The sequence below is a fragment of the Styela clava genome, chromosome 1, assembly GCF_964204865.1.
Source record: "Styela clava chromosome 1, kaStyClav1.hap1.2, whole genome shotgun sequence".
Lineage (NCBI taxonomy): Eukaryota > Metazoa > Chordata > Ascidiacea > Stolidobranchia > Styelidae > Styela > Styela clava.
In genome coordinates, this window is record NC_135250.1 from 12752173 (window position 1) to 12771457 (window position 19285).

At 34.6% G+C, this 19285-nt stretch overlaps 4 protein-coding genes across 4 annotated transcripts; 2 read left to right on the plus strand and 2 right to left on the minus strand.

Annotated features, from left to right (window-relative positions):
• Window positions 1-2626: 2626 nt before the first annotated feature.
• On the minus strand, window positions 2627-4428 carry LOC120346478 (negative elongation factor E-like). Its single transcript, XM_039416232.2, has one exon. The coding sequence runs from the start codon at window positions 4419-4421 to the stop codon at window positions 3492-3494; it is 930 nt and encodes a 309-aa protein (XP_039272166.2). The 5' UTR covers window positions 4422-4428; the 3' UTR covers window positions 2627-3491.
• Window positions 4429-4442: 14 nt separating this feature from the next.
• LOC120346366 (drebrin-like protein B) lies at window positions 4443-7473 on the minus strand. Its single transcript, XM_039416084.2, has one exon. It carries the CDS (start codon window positions 7040-7042, stop codon window positions 5435-5437), a length of 1608 nt encoding a protein of 535 aa, XP_039272018.2. The 5' UTR covers window positions 7043-7473; the 3' UTR covers window positions 4443-5434.
• An 8226-nt stretch (window positions 7474-15699) lies between these two features.
• Window positions 15700-18013, plus strand: LOC120346473 (developmentally-regulated GTP-binding protein 2-like). The gene has a single exon (XM_039416226.2). The coding sequence runs from the start codon at window positions 15867-15869 to the stop codon at window positions 16959-16961; it is 1095 nt and encodes a 364-aa protein (XP_039272160.1). The 5' UTR covers window positions 15700-15866; the 3' UTR covers window positions 16962-18013.
• An 18-nt stretch (window positions 18014-18031) lies between these two features.
• LOC120346541 (ubiquitin-like protein 7) lies at window positions 18032-19268 on the plus strand. Its single transcript, XM_039416310.2, has one exon. It carries the CDS (start codon window positions 18035-18037, stop codon window positions 19133-19135), a length of 1101 nt encoding a protein of 366 aa, XP_039272244.2. The 5' UTR covers window positions 18032-18034; the 3' UTR covers window positions 19136-19268.
• Window positions 19269-19285: the final 17 nt, after the last annotated feature.

A 19285-nucleotide genomic window follows, 5' to 3' on the forward strand; every position in this document is an offset into this window, starting at 1 on the left:
ACTAGTGTTTTATGTCATCTGAAATTAAAAAGTAATTTCAGTATTCATTACCGATTGAAAGCCAAATTATGATTAATTTTCATGATATTGTTTGAAAATAGCAGTAACATATTATTTAACAAGGATGAGCCCGGTCAAAATGAAACGTTACGAATAGAAATAGATTGTATCCAGAAAGCTAAAATATTTCGGAATTTTGGTTTTAAATGATATCCGGTTCAAATGCATATTATTCCCCCTGTTGTGTCCCTGGCACTGACTAACGAACTACACAAGAATCCAACTCGATATAAACGTCAGTTTTAATGAAAACAAACGAGAACACGGCACATCAAGTAAGCTTAGAATATCCTGGTTTAATGTTTTAAATGATATTCGGTTCAAATGCATATAATTGGATAAATCCCAATGACATCCCCCTGTTGTGTCCCTAACACTGACTAACGAACTACACAATAATCCAACTTGATAGAAACGTCAGTTTCCAGAACAGCCTACAAATCAGCCAACGCAACACCAAATTCTAGAAATTGAAGTAATATGGACCTTTAACGCCTACTAGTGGAAACATAAATATATGGAACGCCAATGTACAACATCCCCGCAACTTAGTTTGCGTTCTGGCATGATATTTTCTGAGTTCAATTCATCATAACTTTCCTTTGATGCAATGATTTATACCTGTTGATCCACTTCAGAAAGCGAACGAATTTTTCAAATACATTTTTCGTGTCTAGTGACTAAGATATCGCGATGGGAGTTATTGGTTAAACTAAATTATTGAAATAACGTTCATGTTAGCGTACAATGTCATTGTTTAATTTTAGATCGAGATATCAGGAACATAACGATTACAAAAAGCATAATAAATTCTCCATGCAAAAAAAGACCAATCCATAACAACCGATTGATGAATGAGGAACAATGAACTTGTCGACAACGGGAAATATTTCAACATGTTCACTGCTTTCAAAATAATGACGCTTAGTTGAAAATCGAATTTGAAAACTAAACTTGCTTTCCATCTTAGTCCAACAGATGATCTCTAGTTTTTACTATTTTGACTTGATGACTTGATTTTCTTGATGACTCCATGTCAAATATTGAAGATGTATTTCTTCATAAAACGAATATCTGGGGCCTCAAAAATATGACATTCTTTTCGTTCGGCATTTTTGCCTGAGTGTTGTTCTGTGAAAATAATATAGATTTAGATGTAGGTTCAGAAAATCTGAAAATATCGATTGATAACAGCAAATTTCAATATTATTGCCACTAATCAGAATAATCCCCAACGTTCCGTGATCTTGGACCATCGAATCATACATAATGGCGGATTGAATGGCGGTAGCTATACTCCGATATCAAAGTTTTGGTCAGTCCTAATCATCCCAGTCATCATTGCCTGATTGCTTAGTTTATTCTAGCAAGACCAGTCAAAATAAAAAAAAACGCCCATGCAACACAACACCCATACCATAAAACTAAAAACATCTTAAAGCCCTTTTTTAGTTGAATCAACTATCGCACAAATTCTTGAGCTGGTCCTAAATTCTCTATGTGCATTCAGTCCAAAGTAGAATCTTCGCGAAACTGACCAGATATGAGGTCTTCAAAATTGTATATCACTGTATAATCAATATTTTTAATAATATTAAAGTACATTCCAGTTTTTGAAACGATAAGCTGAAGATTGCGTAGAACAGCCTATACCGGCTACTCGTCAGTGTGTCATTTTTCTATTTTTTTGCACGATAAATGTGTTTATAGCCATAATCATTCGCAAAAAATGTTTTTTTAGTCATAAAGTTCTCTGCATTTTGAGCTGCGGTGCAGAATTCCTCTTTCCACGTTTATTGCCTTGCAGGCATATTTACACATATTGTTTCGAAGCGAAGAGAAATTCCCGTCAAAGAGAATGCAATCTTGTGTGTTTGCCAGAATCGATCGATCTTCGAAAGTGCAACGTTGGTGGAGGCAATTACTGCTGCATGTTATGCGAATAATAAAGTATATATAAGCGATGTAATATCAAATTCTCAGAGATGATTAGTTGTTGTGGCGAGACATTTTTCCTATTAAATGACTAAATCACCAAGAAGTAAATGAAAATGCTATGCAAATCCTTCATAGAAATCCAATAATTCCAACCGCAAAACATCAGTACATAAATTTAATGCAATTATTTTTATTAATTATAAGCACAAATTGATAGTTGTAAGACGTTTTATAATTTTTTACAAGATTCATAATAATAGTCATAATCAGATAATATAAAATGGAGATTGAGATGAAATTGTGAAAGATTCCGGGACTCCGATAAGGCCCTGATACCGTGTTGACGCAATTGCCCCACATTAGAGGAGTATGTCTTGACCACCAGATTGGCGTCAGCGGCGTTGTCTTGTACGACTTTGAGAGCTGTATCGCTCGATATGTTCAATTGGACGCTTGCTTTTCCAACTGCCTGCCTGGCTTTGATGTCGCAGCCAATGTCATCCTCGGTTCATCATGCCGACGGTTGTATTAAATGAGCACTTGTTATATCGTTGATATGACTTGACCCGACCTCTGTCTCTGCGATAAAGCCATATTGCATACACATGACGTTCGTATGAAACGGTAGTCTTAGTCGAAAATCAAAAACTTTTATTGCAGTTATATTTTTATTGATTTCAACACTAACAAAAAACGAAAAAACGGACAGTGCCAACAGGAGTAAAATTAAATTAAAATTTCTTAAGCTATAATAAATAGCTTATTAATAATAGTGTGTCATTTCTATCAAAATTTCAAAAGATAAACATGGGAGACTCATTCATGACTACATCATTCAATCTTAACTAGAGCCTGCTCCAAAACTTGGACAATATATTCTGACTCAAGGAGTAGAACGATTCTGGCCAGGAGGATGTTGTAAAAAAAAAAAAAAGTCAAAAGGTAATAGGAATTTCAGTAATAATAAATATAATATATGGCAGTTGCAAGTGTTAAAAAAATTGATAAACATGGACATCCATGCTCAACTTAAAAATTTGTGATTATAAAAAAATAGCCCATACAACACAGATTTTTAGAAAGAACATTTTTGTGAATTTCAAATATACGATCCAAACGAGGCGTGAAATAAAGGACCAGATATTTGGTATCGGTGTAATGTCTAGTAATAGTATATAAGCCAGGGGTGTGCAACCTTTAATACAGGAGGGCCACATTCAAATGACGGAGGGTAAACCGTGGGCCGCACCTTTATTTATCTTAAGCTTTAAAGTAGTTGCAAGCACAAAATTTTTGGTTAATAATCTTTATGACATGCGTTGTTCGCTTTGCATTGTATCGTATCGGAATTACCCACAGGTACCAGATTAAACTAAATTAAAAACTCATTTCCCAGGCTGCACACACTTCAAAATCGGCACGTCTCCGCAGGCTGCACAATTTTTCCTTGTGGACCACAGGTTGCACACCCCTGCTATAAGCCATAGAAAATCTTAGCTTGAAAACATATCATCATCATCATAAACTACGAGCGCTCTTTTTTCTCTGCGATTTGTAGGACCTTTATCACTTTGGGCAACGACTAAAGGAGCCCATAACGATGAAGACATTGCAGATTCCAGCATTTTTTGTCGCCTGGCAAGAGATACTTTCAATCTTGTTCCTTCAACCATCGCATCATTCATTTTATCGATGGCAACATCTGCTGCTTCTAGGGAGTTGTACGTTATGAAAGCACTCCGTGCATTTTGTTCAATGTCTATTTTAATAATTTTTCCAAAACCTTGGAAATGACTTTCAAGCAGTTTTTCTGTTAAATCACAACCATGAATATAAATTGTGTTCCCTTTTCTTGGTGCATGTCTCTCAAATTTACGTTCCCTTTTTACTTTTTTGGGGCTTTCTTTGCGATTTTGCACAATTTTTTTTGGTTGATTGTTATTGCTCTCAATAGCGTTAGACTGATCTTTTAGTGACATATCATCACCTTGGTCTGATGAACTGCCCGTTCCACTGCAAGGACTGAATGGCTGAAAAACAGGTTTTTTCATCACTTCGTCTCGTTTTTTCTTGGATAACGAGCGTTTAAAGGTAGTTTTTGTTTTAACTTTGACCTGTATTGCACCCGATTTAATAAGTTTTTTAGCAGCTTCAGTATTAGCTGCAGCGTTTAAGGAAACGTTTTTGATATTAGCAACAGCGTCTTTTCGCTCTGGAATATTACACTTCAATATTGAGTCTGATGCAGACTTCATAAGCCCCTTTTTCTGTTTAGCCTTTGTTGGGCCATTTTCTGCAGCTTCATTTTCCTGTTGTTTGCGCTTCATACGAAGCTGCTGTAACTCTTTCTTCTTCTTACGTAGTACAGTATATTTTTTCTTTAAAAATTCTTCTTCATCCGTTAGCTTTGAAGAAAATGTCATAATGAAGTCTTTATTTTAAGATCTAAATTAAGACATAATCGTTACATTTGAATATATGTATAAACTAAATGCAGTTTGGTAAAGACACAAATGAGGGAAATTGCTTTCCCTATTGGAATACGTTGAGTGAGGATTACAAAAGCAAATATATATAACTTGATATCATCTTATATCAGTTTCAATACAAATGATATTCATTAGGTAAGCTCACAATCAAATGATATGACCTTGGATTCAATTTGCATGAAATAAGAATATTGACCGAGTAAAGTATGACATAAATCATGATCTTATCTGCCTAAAATATAGCCAACAATTAATTATTCTAATGGAGGACAGAAACAAATTAAAAATTGTAGAAGCATATTGTTATATACTGAATGTTTTTTGATTGAAAAAAAAAATAGATATATTACAAGCAAACATTGTCTGACAGGATTTGAAAAAACTGTAATCAAAAAAAGAATGAAGTTCAAGTCTATTTTTGATTTTCGATTAAAACAACTATGAAATAATAGTGTTTTATAATTGGATACAACAATAACAAAGACAGCCAGATGTCAAAAACTGCATTAGAAAAATAATTAGGCGCAGGTAACATTGTTTATAACAGATAATAATACCATTATAGTTTATATGACATTCAGGTAAAATATATAATTAAAACTAGATTGAATTAGCCAACCGAGCTTTGATACAGCCATAGTTATTTATTAATAAATGATGCAACTATCTCGCCTAAGTAAAGTGATTGTTAACATTGAGAAGCAAAATAGCAAGAACATGTGTAGCCCGCTAGTTGGTGTTCATGTCTTAGTATAATATAATCTTGCGTGGATATATTATTGTGACTCATGCTTATTTACAAATATTTCACTTTCAAGATGCATTAGTATGTTTTCACAATACTCAATGTCAAAAAAACACTTGGTGATTGGATTGGTCCTATAAAGGCATGTTATAACTTAGGCAGCATCACAATAAAGAATATATTCTTTGGCAATTGCAGTAATTTACTCTGTAATAAGCTCCACATAATTAGCTGGAAAAAGTCCATACTTTCCATCTGGTGTTGAACCTCTCCACCATCCTTCATCAATCATTTCAATGTTAGTGATGATATCGTCTGGATCAAAAGTAATTTCGGAATCATCAGCAGCTTGATAATCATAAAGAGCTCTTGCTGAATGTGGACTTTTAATATCTTCATCATTACTTTCCCCAGGATTTTCTCCTACTGCATCATATATATTATCTTGTGCCCCTTGACCTTCGTCCTGTTGATTATGGCCCACTGCATCATAAACATTATCGGAAGTTTTATGACCTTCTGCTGCTTTTGGAGCAGATTCCAAACGCTCGACATAATTGAGAGGAAAAAGTCCAGAGTGTCCATCAGGGGCCACACCTCTTCCCCATGCCTCGTCCATATCTTCAATATCAGTGATAATATCATTGGGATCAAAACTGATCTCGGTCTCATCAACAGCTTGATAATCATAAATAGCTCTTGCTGAATATCCACTCTTATTTGCTTCCGCATCATATTTTGTGGGTTCCTGCTTATTGTCCACAATATTGTTATCGTTATTCCGAGTTTCTTCTTCGAATGTTTCATATTCTGGTTCTTCAACATCAGCCGGTTGATATGTTTCAATTGGTCTTTCGCCTTGTTTCGAGGGCTGCCTTTGAATAACAGGTTGACTTGAAGGAGTCGCTTCATTTATTTTTTGTTCCCATAAAGCACGCATATTAGTGTCTCGTTGTTGCACAAGATGCGCTGCTTCAGCTGCTTTCTCTATAGATTCACTTCTTTTTCTTCCCCGTTCTTCATGTGCTTCAAATTCACGTTGTTCTGCTTCCCATTTTTCTTTCTCTCTTTTACGAACATCAGCAGTGTCGTCAGTAAGTTTTGCAGCTCTTACTTTCTCACTAATTTCTTTTTCTCTTTCTTTTTCCCAATTTTGTCTTCTCATGCTTGACTCTTTTTCCCTTTCGCGAACTTCTTGAGCATATCTATTTTTCTCTTCTTGCGCCTTTCTCAATTCTTGTTTTTTCCTTTGCTCTTCTTCCCTTTCTTGCTTTTCCCAATAATTCTCATTTCTTTTGGAACTTATTTCTGCACCAGGATTTATCTTTTTATATACTGACCCAACAGGCTCAGATGGATCATCATATGAACCTTTTGTCTTGTCAAATGCATATGTAGACGCGGATGCACGATTAATATGCTCCATGATTTGCTCTGGGGTAACATCATCCTCGTTTCGAGCATTGATAGTAATGTGAGCTCCTTTAAAAAATCTTTCCACATCCCTAACATGGTTGGCACAAGCACCTTTCCTATTTGCAGGAGCACCTTCACCTTGCCAATGCAAAAATATGAACTTGTTGAGAGAAGTTTTTGGATCTTTAACTCGAATAAAAGCATACATGATCTTGGAACTATTAAATTCAGTTTCTAATTCTTCCAAGCCATCTTCTCCAGTACCTGCCACCTTCAATTCATTATCTTTACCTTCATACGTGAAAAGAGCCCAATCTGTGTCCGATTTTTCATCAAGAACCTCTTTGTAGGTATTGATTAACGCCTGTTTGTGTTTAAAAAAACTGACACTCATTTTTAATAAACAGCTGGATGAAATCACAAAGCAACACTAATTTTTGGTACACATATATATATTATATACAATCCAAATTCAAAGCTGAAATCCAGTCACGCTACTGCACTATTTTTGATATTGAATGTTATATTAGAATTTATTTATCACTCGATACAACATGTTATATTATCGAAGTAGAATGTGTGAAGAGGCAAAATAAAAGCTTAATCAAAACAGCCATATGAGATTCTAGGATTCAGACATCGCAGCATTGGGCTGGTGTGTGTCTGATACAAGACTTTGTTGGTGCCATAGTCACAGCAAGTGCAGAAGTGTCAGTACTTGAAATGAGTCAAAACTTTTTATGCAGTTAATGAGAAAATCCAAATCAGTATATACCGGGGGTCTAGTATAGTTTAGTACCACAAGTACTTCCAGTGGGCGTAGCATAACGATTTTAACGAGGAATAACATATGAACCCTCACCTGACTATGCCATCCAAAAATTACGTCACTACGACGTCACCATCACGTCATAGGGATTGCCAAAGTATAATTACGATCGCCCGAAATGGCATCTGCGCCACCGATAAGAACTTGCTAAAGCCGGCAATCTCTCTCCTATCGTGATCGTTGCGATGAGAAAACGAGAGAAATAGCTTGCTCGATTTCGGGTTATCGTCTGCGCGTTTTGGACGACCATCCGCATATATCGGTGGGCCTTACTACAGTATTACGCCACTGTGAAACCGGTAGGACGTAATTTTTCGGTGAAGTAGTCAGGTGGGGGTTAGGATTGACATATGCAAAAAGTGTTGAGCCAGGCCAACTAGAAGTGGATGTGGTACTAAACTATACCAGACCCTATACCGGTACCTGACTACCTGTTACTGTGTTATGGTCACCCTAATATTACAGTATTAGGGCTTCTTATCCCAGCATACATCTCACCATTTTCCCAACACTCAAGACACTAGGATTAAACTGGTTGATTCAGTACCGCGAATACAGTACTGCTGTAATATTAGTTGCATTGATAGATGATGAGGTTTATTTTGAACCCCGTCGTAGTAACCGTACCGGTACAAAAATCGCAACACACAACTACACATTTACACAATCAAAGTCCAGAAGTCGGGCGGGGAATGTATATTGACCATCGGACTAAAGCAATCCTGTTTCTTCAATAATAAAACGATATTGTATTACCGGTCCCGATATTTATTACGGTATTATATTATATATACTGATATATCACTGTATTACCGGCACCGATATTTATCACGGTATTATATTGTATTACCGGCACCAATATTTATCACGGCATCTCAGACTCAAACCCTACGTACGCTCAGGCGCTTGTGAAATTCGGCCACATTTTAGAGCTAAGTTAGTGTTTTGGAATCAGTAATCAGTAGTTTATTTTCTCACCATACTGAAAGCACACTTGACAACAGCAATTTTTACTCCATAAGTCAATATACTATTATATCGGTACCTTACAGACTTCTCGTTCACCAGTTACGGGTACAATAAGGGTATCTATTTCCCAGATTATAAACCATCTAGCCACCTGAGCACAGCCGACGCCATTACTGAACAAGATTAATTTAATTATTATCGCACTTGTTCTTTGTAAAGCGTGTGTGTAAAAAAGGATGCGAGATGTTACAACTAATTATGATGAATAAAAGTATAAAAATGAAGTTTCACAAGCACAAGTTTATTGTTTGAACCAATAAGCCTGAGGAATTCCTGATAGATGTTCAAAATTTGACACTTATGAACAATTAACGAAATTCGCAAATGAAGTTACTGGTAAATTTATTCATGCAGGTCAATTTATAATAAATCTGAAATTCAACGCGTTATGTGTAATTTAGTGTACTATGTACCCTTACTAGCCACCACATACCAAAATCCATTTTAAACTGGCAATGCACAATATAGACGTGTTCATATATATCAGACCAATGACTTCCCAACCCACCATGCACTTCCTGAATAGAGCATGAACGAATCAAGACTACAACATGAGTGGGCTGAAGTAATCAAAACGATTGTGTACTATTTTAAAATTCCGTTAGAAATATCATGATGGGACTGTTATTTGCTATGATTGACCATACATGTAAAGTGTCAACATGATGTCAGGGACCAAGATTTTGATTTGTCACGTACACGGCCTGGAGGGCAAAGAAAGAAATCTCGTGAACAACCCTGTAACGACCTCCTCAAACATGCTTTGCAAGAAAATGAAGTATATATACCGATAATCATAACTCTCTACAACTGTGATTGGCATTGCAGTTAGCGCCCTGAAGCTTTTTACAATTGGTTTTTATGGTACAGTAAATGAATTTCAAAAATTACATCTTTATTATTTAGTCACTGCAGTTCGTCCCGATACATCCAACGTAATGATCTTGGTATCACGGCCAGCAAATATATAAGATTTAGGCTACTAGTCAATAACGCGAATTTTTTTTTATCTGGTCGATAGCAAGAAATCTCTCCCATACGTTTGAAATGATTATTCTAAAACGTGTGAGAGAGGAAAACGTGTCAATTAAATAAATGGATATCGGTTTTAATATTTTAAAATCCCCTATTTCTGTACTTTCTAATTTTGTTTTTGATAAATGAAATTATAAGACATCCCCCGAAAATAAACCACGGGAGTAATAAACACACACTCTATAAAGTTGTTGGGTTACCGTACATTTGAACCCACGACAATTGCACCTGCATACTATTGCACCTATGGATTTTTTTCTGTTTTGCGGATATTTGAACCCATACTAACCCCAACCCATGGGTTTTAGCATCCGCATAGATTGAACCCGCGGATATACACATGGGTTGAAATGTACGGTCACCAAGTTGTTGATGGTTTAGTACTTTAGTTGATCGTTGACATTGTTTTCAAGCTTTATATGTTAATGTGTATTCTGGATTGCCGTTCTATTTACATCGCTATCACCGAGGAGTATAATATACTATACATATTATGGAAAAAAGACGACGTGACAAAGTCAGACCCAGATGCGTAAACCATTATTTTCAAAATATCAAAAAGGAATACGATCAACAATGTATCCAAAATTTGCACGGAAGTAGTTTAATTATTGTTTTTGTGAAATATATATATCATGTACAACAAGATGGGCCATGTTGTAGGCCTATGTGATTACAATGGGTAAAATGAAAAGATCCACAATAACAAATATCAGTTTAAAGAAGGGATTCTGGAAAATTTAGGATTGAATATGTTTGAAGTTCAATCTGGCATTTATTAATAATTTCCGAAAGGGACTTTCAAAGCCATTCATGCAGATTAATTTATACCAAAATTGAAATAGGCCTACACCATGTTATGCTCGAATTCGAAAACTGCGTACCTGTACTACATCTCTGAATCCATAGCAAACGGTTTACATGTATCAGATCAATAGCTTCCCAAACCACCATGCATTTCCTGAATGTGGACGCACAACACATTAAATGGATCATGACTGCATGAGTGGGCTGGAGCAATCAAAATTGTGTACTATTATGAAATCCCGTTAAAAATACTATAATATGAGTGTAACTTGGTATTTGTTTTCTATGATCCGCTTTATATGCAATGTGTGACAACAAGATATCGAGAAGCTTTTTTTGCTTCGTCGTTTACTTTACACCACCGAGTGGCAAAATTTCCAAACGTTTTTTGAGTGTTCACTTTGCACTGACTGTCAAGTTTCTATTAGCATGTACTTAATCTTATGTAACGAACAATATCGGCAATATTTTTAGGATATCGGCATTGGCAAAAATGACCCACATTTCCAATATCTTTAACCGTCTTTATATCTTTATGGGCAGTTTATTTGACATTTTTCAGCAAACCGATGATTTCAAAAAAAGAATCCATTTTCAGATTTTATAAACGCCAACTTGCGAAAACACTTTGAGTAATTTTTTTGGGGTCAGAGGTTGATAAATATCCACTTTGTCACCATTGATGACTACGCAACACCTCTGTGAAGCTAGCAGAACTTTCAGCCAGAATATTTTTACACATTGAATATAGGTTCCACGCGCATATAAATTTCACTTATAGTTACATATGAAACTGAAAAGGCTGATCAAAATATAATTTTAGCACGGAAATACATGAAAAATCTTCAAACTGAATGAATACATTGAATTTACCAAGAAAATAGTGTTTAAAAAAAGACTAACTCAGCGAAAAATGAATTTTCAGGTATTCCGCAAATACGAAGTTTCGAAAAATTATCCTTTTCGGAACCTCGATTCCCTGAAAACCGCCAATAAAGACAGCACCACGACACATTTAGAAAAAAGCAGATATCCTATAAATTCGATTTTTCTATAACAGAACAGTAGCAGCACGTCTTGGCTTGACCATATATATTACCAAACATATCGTGTAATCTAAATTTTACAAACGGCATGGACGTAACAAATTTAAAATTTATTTTGTATTTCAACTAAATTTGCTAGATAATTGATTAAATATCATTTTCTCTTTGTCACACATTAATACCGTACATCTATTAAACTTGGAATACGCTGCGGGAAGTATAAAACAGCAAAAAAACAATTGCGACTTCTAGTGGATTCTGTCCTGGATTACAAAAAATTATCGTTTTTAAAATGGCGATTTTTTGAAAACCACCAATAAAGGCAGCACTACGACATATTCGGATAAAAGCACATATATTATAGATTCGATTTTATTATGCCAGAACAGTAGCATCACGTTTTGACTTGGCCATATATAATACCAAACATAGCGTATATTCTTCAATTTTTTAAACAACGGTACGTAACATATTAAAAAAGGGTTTGTATTTGAACTAAAGTTGCAGGATAATTGATCAAATATCTTTTTTTTTTTGTCGCTCATCAATACTGTACGTCTATTCAACTTAGAATAAGTTTCAGAAAGTATAAAGTAATAATAAAAAAAAATTTGCGCATTCTCGTGAATTAGTTTGAGAATTTCGAAAATTATCGTTTTTGGAGTGGTGATTTCTCAAAAACCGCCAATAAAGGCAGCATCACGACACATTCAGAGAAAAGCACATACCTTATAGATTCAATTTTATTATGTCAGAACAGTAGCAGCACGTTTTGACTTTGCCATATATAATACCAAACATAGAGTATATTCTTTAATTTTATGAACAATGTGGACGAAACAAATTTAAAAAGGAATTGTATGTCAACTAAATTTGCTGAACAATTGATAAAATATATATTTTTCTCTTTGCCGCACATTAATACTGTACGTCTATTAAACTTAGAATGAGTTGCGGAAAGTATAAAATACCAAGAAAACATTTTACGCCCTCTCGTGGATTCTTTTCAAAATTTCGAAAAATAATTCGACACATGTCTTACGCCCTATAAAATATTTTTTTAATTTCCCATACATGCCGTTTTTGGCGTGACGATTTCTTGAAAACCGCCAATAAAGGCAGCATTACGACACTTTAGGCGAATAGCAGATACATTGAAGATTCGATTTGACTAAACCAGACCAGTAGCAGCTCGTTTTGATTTGACCATATATAATACCAAACATAGCGTGTATTCAAAATTTCAAAAAACAATGCAGACATACCATATTCAAAAAGAGTTTTTCATTTAAACTAAATTTACTAGATAATTTATCAAACTTTTTTTGTCTTGCTAACACATCAATACTGTACGTTCATTAAAGTTGGAATAAGTTGCGGAAAGCATAGAATATCGAAATATCATTTTACGCCCTCTTGTGGATTATTTTCAAAATTTTGATAATTATCGTTTTTGGAGTGGCGATTTCTAAAAAACTGCCAATAAAGGCAGAACCACGACACATTTGGAAAAAATCATATACCTTACATATTCGACTTTACTATTCTAGAACAGTAACAGCACGTTTTGATTTGGTCATTTATATTACCAAACATAGCGTGTTTTTTAAAATTTTACATCAAAATGGACGTAACGAATTTAAAAAGTTTTCATTTCAACTTAATTTGCTGGATAATTGATCAAATATATTTTTCGCCTTGTTCAGTATTGATGTGTGACTGAGAAAAAATTATATTTGAACAAGTATTCAGTAATTTCGTTTAAAATATGACAGCTTTATAAATTTTTAACGTTAGCATTATTCAAAAATTGAAGAATATACTCTATGTTTGATGTTATATATGGCCAAATCAAATTGTGCTTCTACTGTTGTGGTTTAGTGGAATCGAATCTTTAATGTATCTTCGATTATCCGAAAGTGTCGTAATGCTGCCTTTATTGGCGGTTTTCAAGAAACCGTCACTCTAAAAGCGTATGTTTGGGAAAATTAAAAAAAAGTTATAGTGCGTAATCCACAAGGTATCTGCTTTTCTCCGAATGTGTCGTAGTGCTGCCTTTATTGGGGTTTTTCGAGAAATCGCTATTTCAAACACGATTAATTTTTTAAAAGTAAAAAAATCCACCAGAGGGCTTAAACGAGTTTTGGTATTTTATTCTTTCCGCCACCCATTCCAAGTTTAGACGTACAGTAATAATGTGCGACAAAGAAAAAAAAGATATTTAATTAATTATCCAGCAAATTTGGTTGAAACTCAAACCATTTTTAAATTGTTACTTTTACGTTGTTTATAAAATTGAAGAATATAAGCTATGTTTGGTGTTATATAGGACCAAGTCAAAACGTGCTGCTACTGTTCTGACATGATAAAATCGAATCTATAACGTATGTGCTTTTCTCCGAATGGGTGTGATGTTGCCTTTATTGGCGGTTTTCGAGAAATCGCCACTCCATGAACCATAATTTTCGAAATTTTAAAACAAATTCACGAGGGTGCGTAAAATGTTTTTTATTATTTTATACTTTCTGAAACCTATTCTAAGTTTAATAGACATATTGATGTGCGACAAGGAGAAAAATATATTTGATAATAATCCAGCAAATTTAGTTGAAATACAAAGCACTTTTTAAATATGTTACGTCTGCATTGTTTATGAAATTTTGAATTCACGCTATGTTTAGCAATATATTTGGCCAAGTTTAAACGTGCTGCTATTGTTCTGACATAATGAAATCTAATCTATAACGTATCTGCTTTTCTCCGAATGTGTTGTAGTGCTGCCTTTATTGGCGGTTTTTGAGAAATCGCCCTTATAAAAACGATATTTTTTAGAATAATGAAAAGAATCCACGCGTAAAATGATTTTTATTATTTTATACTTTCCGCAACTCATTCCAAGTTTAATGGACGTACAGAATATATGTATGTCCAAAAGAAAAAGATGTTTGATAAATTATCTAGTAAATTAGTTGAAATACCAAACGGTTTTTAAATATGTTACGTCTGCATTGTTTATTACATTTTGAATACACGCTATGTTTGGTATTATATATGGCCAAGTCAAAACGTGCTGCTACTGTTCTGACATAATGAAATCAAATCTATAAGGTATCTGCTTTTCTCCGAATGTGTCGTAGTGCCGCCTTTATTAGCGGTTTTTGAGAAATTGCCCTTTCAAAAACGATATTTTTTCGAAATTCCGAAAATATCCATCATTTTTTGTTATTTTAAGATTTGCCTCTTATTCCAAGTTTAATGAACGTACAGTTTTGATGTATGACCAAGAGAGAAAAGTATTTGATGAATTATCCAGTAACTTTGGTTGAAATACCAAACCGTTTTTAAATATGTTACATCTACATAGTTGATAAAATTGAAAATTTTATGCTATATTTGGTATCATATATGGCCAAGTTAAAACGTGCTGCTACTGTTCTGACATATTAAAATCGAATCTATAGGATATCTGCTTTTCTCCGAATGTGTCGTAGTGCTGCCTTTATTGGCGGTTTTTGAGAAATCGCCCTTTCAAAAACGATAATTTTGTGATATTTATTAAAGAATCCACAAGAGGGCGTAATTTTTTTTTGGTATTTTAGACTTTCCTCAACTTATTCTAAGTTTATTAAAGTGCATTATTGTTGTGTGACAAAGAGGAAAATATCTTCTTTTATGAACTCCAGTAAATTTAGTTGAAACACAAAATCAGTTTTAAATTTGTTGTATATACATTGTGCATAAAATTGAAAATTATACGCTATGTTTAGTATTATATATGGCCAAGTCAAAACGTGCTGAGACTGTTCTGACATAATGAAATCGAATCTTTGAGGTTTCTACTTTTTACCAATGGTGTTGCAATGCTGCCTTTATTGGAGGTTTTCATGAAACGACCGTCTTAAACGACGAAAATTCAGTCATTTTTAAACAACTCTCAAAAAAGTATAAAAAATTTTTATGCACTGTAACAGACGCTTTAGCTTGTTTACTATATATTAACAATAAGAGGAGTGTAGTTAATGATTGTTTTGCTTTATTTGCTATTGTGAAACTAATCAAAATATACACCTTCTTTTAAAAATCATTGGGAACATTTAATTTTACGCGTGGGTATTTTCTGCGATTCTGTCAGTCACAATTTTGTGTTTTGCTGATAGCTTCACAAAGGGTACGGCAATGTAGCGCATCACTCTGCTTTAGAGGCTCAGATTTTGTTGAGCCAGGCCAACTAGAAGTGCATGTGGTACAAAACTATACATACCGATCTATTTGCTAAATTTGTAAATGCTATCAAGTTTTATTGAATACTGTTTTTCAATTCAGCAGTTAATGTAATAGTGAATGTGGACTGGGAAAAACCCTATAAAAATTATTCTGTAAATTACTGAATTTGAAAGATAATTAGACTATCAAGCTCTAGTTTGCTTCTGGAATTCAAATTGGAGAGAACGCTCGTAAGTTTCTTATAAACCATGGGTATCTTAGAGAAGATATCGGAAGTTGAGAAGGAAATTCAAAGGACACAAAAAAACAAAGCCACTGAATATCATCTTGGGCTGCTGAAAGCTAAACTAGCAAAGTATAGAGCTCAACTTCTTGAAGGGCCAAAGGGATCTGGACAAAAAGGGGAAGGTTTTGATGTCATGAAATCGGGTGATGCCCGCGTAGCTCTCATTGGATTTCCTTCTGTCGGCAAATCAACTCTATTGTCTACGTTAACCAACACGGAAAGTGAGCAAGCATCTTATGAGTTCACAACTTTGACTTGCATCCCTGGAGTAATTGAATATAATGGGGCGAATATTCAACTTCTTGATTTACCAGGAATTATCGAAGGTGCAGCGGGTGGTAAAGGTCGAGGTCGTCAAGTCATTGCAGTTGGTAGAACAGCAGATGTTGTTGTTATGATGCTGGATGCTGCAAAGGGTGAAAAACAGAAAGAACTCCTCACCCTAGAGTTAGAAGCCGTGGGAATTCGTCTCAACAAAAAGGTTCCAAATATTTACTTCAAACTTAAAAAAGGTGGAGGACTGTCATTCAACTCTACATGCGTGTTGACAAAAATAAACGAGAAAATGGTTCAACTAATCCTTCACGAATACAAGATTTTTAATGCTGAAGTTCTCTTTCGCGATGATTATGGACCAGACGAATTTATTGATGTTGTAGTTGGGAATAGAAAATATATGTCATGCCTTTATGTTTACAATAAAATTGATCAAATTTCAATTGAGGAGGTTGACAGGATCGCACGACAACCACATAGTGTTGTCATCAGTTGCAACATGAAATTGAATTTAGACTATCTACTCGAAAAAATGTGGGAGTATTTGGCTCTTATGACTGTATATACAAAAAAGCCTGCAAAAAAGCCAGACTTTAGTGATGGGTTGATTTTACGTGCAAATTGTACTGTGGAGCATGCTTGCCATGCTGTGCATAGATCGTTAGTATCAGGTTTTAAATATGCTCAAGTCTGGGGAAGGAGCGCAAAATACAATGGTCAACATGTAGGCTTGACTCACCAATTATGTCACGAAGATGTTTTACAAATTGTTAAAAAGTGAATATGTAGAACAAAATATATGTAGTGAACTAGGATCTAGTTCACTTTTGTTCGGTGTGACCCGTCCTATGCCAGCAGACAATGATTGGTGATAAAGCAACCTTCCTTAATTAATTTGACTGATCATACTGCTTGAATACCTGGTGATGGCAGAATCAAAATTGTTCCTCCGCAAAATAAAAAACACATATTTGATACTTGTATTTGAATATGATTGTCTTTTATGTTATCGAATAGTCACATCTTTCAGAATTTTATAATTTCAGTAACAAGCTGCTAAATTAAAATTTTTATGATCATTAGGCCTGTTTAAATGTAATTTTGAAATTCAATTTTTGATCGATTGAACTATCTCCACTCTTGTATGTGCAGGGTGACCCCCAAAGAACAGAACCCATAACTTTCTTATAAAGTGATTTATTGTACCCGAAAGTTTCAGCAATGTAAGACGCTCCGCACAAAAATTATGTTAACTCTTAGAGTCTAGAATATATCCTGAATGACCTGGGTTGTGTTTTTTTAGGTCACCCTGTTCGAGGCTTTTATGTTGACATATTTCCCAAATAAGTAGGACATATGGGTATAACAGTTCAAATGTTTATGGCCTCACAAATGTGGGCATTTTTACTGTGAAAAATCTTCTTGTACAGAATTGTATGATAGTAAGTTATATTTATGTAAGCATAAGGCATGGTCATTTCTGGCGATTTTCCCACTCAGAAAAAGGTTGATGTATTGAATGCAATGTCCGTTTAATTTGGGATACAACCATCCATGCAAATCAATCAAACAAATTTTCACAATGTATGAAAAACACCTTTCTTGGATAAAATGAAAGTTGTTCAAATAAATATATTAGTTTTTTTATATGGAAATGGAATGCCTCTACCATATATCAGAATTGACTAATTCCATATTATTACGTAGCAGTATTGTACAAGTGTGGCGAGTGGCGACCTTGTTCTTTTGAAATTCAACTTATTCCTAATAAATCAATTCTGTATTAAAACAACTTTATTACAGTTAACTGTCATTTTTGTTTTGCCATTTAGATTATCTGATGAATTACAAAGCATGGAGAACTCATTCAAGCTCCATGTGTCTTATATAGATAATGAAAATATCCACAGATCTGAGCAGATAGTTTTGGATGTGCAATCACCTATTTATAAACAATTTAGAGAAAAAATCAATTCAACATTTGGTTTATCTTCGGATGATTACGAGTTGTATTTTGGATTGAAACGGTTAGACTGTAATCCTGACCAAGAGATGAAGGAGTGGGGATTGCAGTCAGGTAATAGACTCCATGCTATTAGAAAGAAATTACCATCAACAAAACAGGATGTTCCGAAGATAGATTACGCTAAAGTACAAAATGCTTCTTATGGTTTGGCTACCATGATTCAACATGAGAATCGATCGCATAAAAAATCAGCACTTACCAAACTTTTTGAAGATAAAAAAACTATTGACAAAATTATTTCAAACATATCAGGGCTCAGAGAGGACCGTGCAGCAATGGATATTCTGCAGAATGCAAAGTTGTTTAAAGTTATAGTTAATCCAAAATATTTGAAAAATATTGTTGAAAAGCACCCTTGTTTGGCCATAGCTTTTGAGGCAATGTGGAATACATTGATGACCTCCAGTAAATACTCCAATACAGCAGCTTCCACAAGCAGTACGGTTTCTATGGACGTGGATGCGGGTCAGTCAAATGAAAGTCATCCTTCATCTTCAAACCAAGCTTCTAATATGATAACTTTGTCTCAATTATCTGCCGCTATTGCGCAAGCGACACCACCAAGTGAGGGCTACAATTTTCCATATTCAGCTTTCAATACACCAAACTCAAACACAACCAGTAATACATCAACTACACCTCAAGAAAGAAATGAAACCAGACCTCAGCAGCTCACACCAGAAGCTTTAAACCAAGCGATGCAAGAAGCATTAATGTCAACTGGTCTTCGAGAAGTCTCTCAATCTCTACAAAGTGAAAGTTCTGCTCCAAGAAGCAATGATTCTGTGTTAAGTGAGGATGTAATGCGAGCAGGACTTGAACAGCTTCATTCAATGGGTATAACTGATGATGAAGCCAGTAGGCATGCATTAACTGCAACACAAGGAAATGTTGAAGCGGCAATCAATATATTATTTAGTGGAAATTGAGATATCGATTCTTGAATGATAATTTAGCTTTTTCACAATGTACCCTTGACTTAGCTGTTAAGGAAGTCTATTTTCCGATAACTTATTTCTTCCTTTGCCACTTATAAAAATAAAAGTTTATTGCTCTGGTAAATTTGCAGATTTAATATT

Bases quoted from the DNA above. Each gene is read 5' to 3' on its own strand.
- LOC120346478 (XM_039416232.2), bottom strand. From the start codon at position 4,421: ATGACATTTTCTTCAAAGCTAACGGATGAAGAAGAATTTTTAAAGAAA.
- LOC120346366 (XM_039416084.2), bottom strand. From the start codon at position 7,042: ATGAGTGTCAGTTTTTTTAAACACAAACAGGCGTTAATCAATACCTAC.
- LOC120346473 (XM_039416226.2), top strand. From the start codon at position 15,867: ATGGGTATCTTAGAGAAGATATCGGAAGTTGAGAAGGAAATTCAAAGG.
- LOC120346541 (XM_039416310.2), top strand. From the start codon at position 18,035: ATGGAGAACTCATTCAAGCTCCATGTGTCTTATATAGATAATGAAAAT.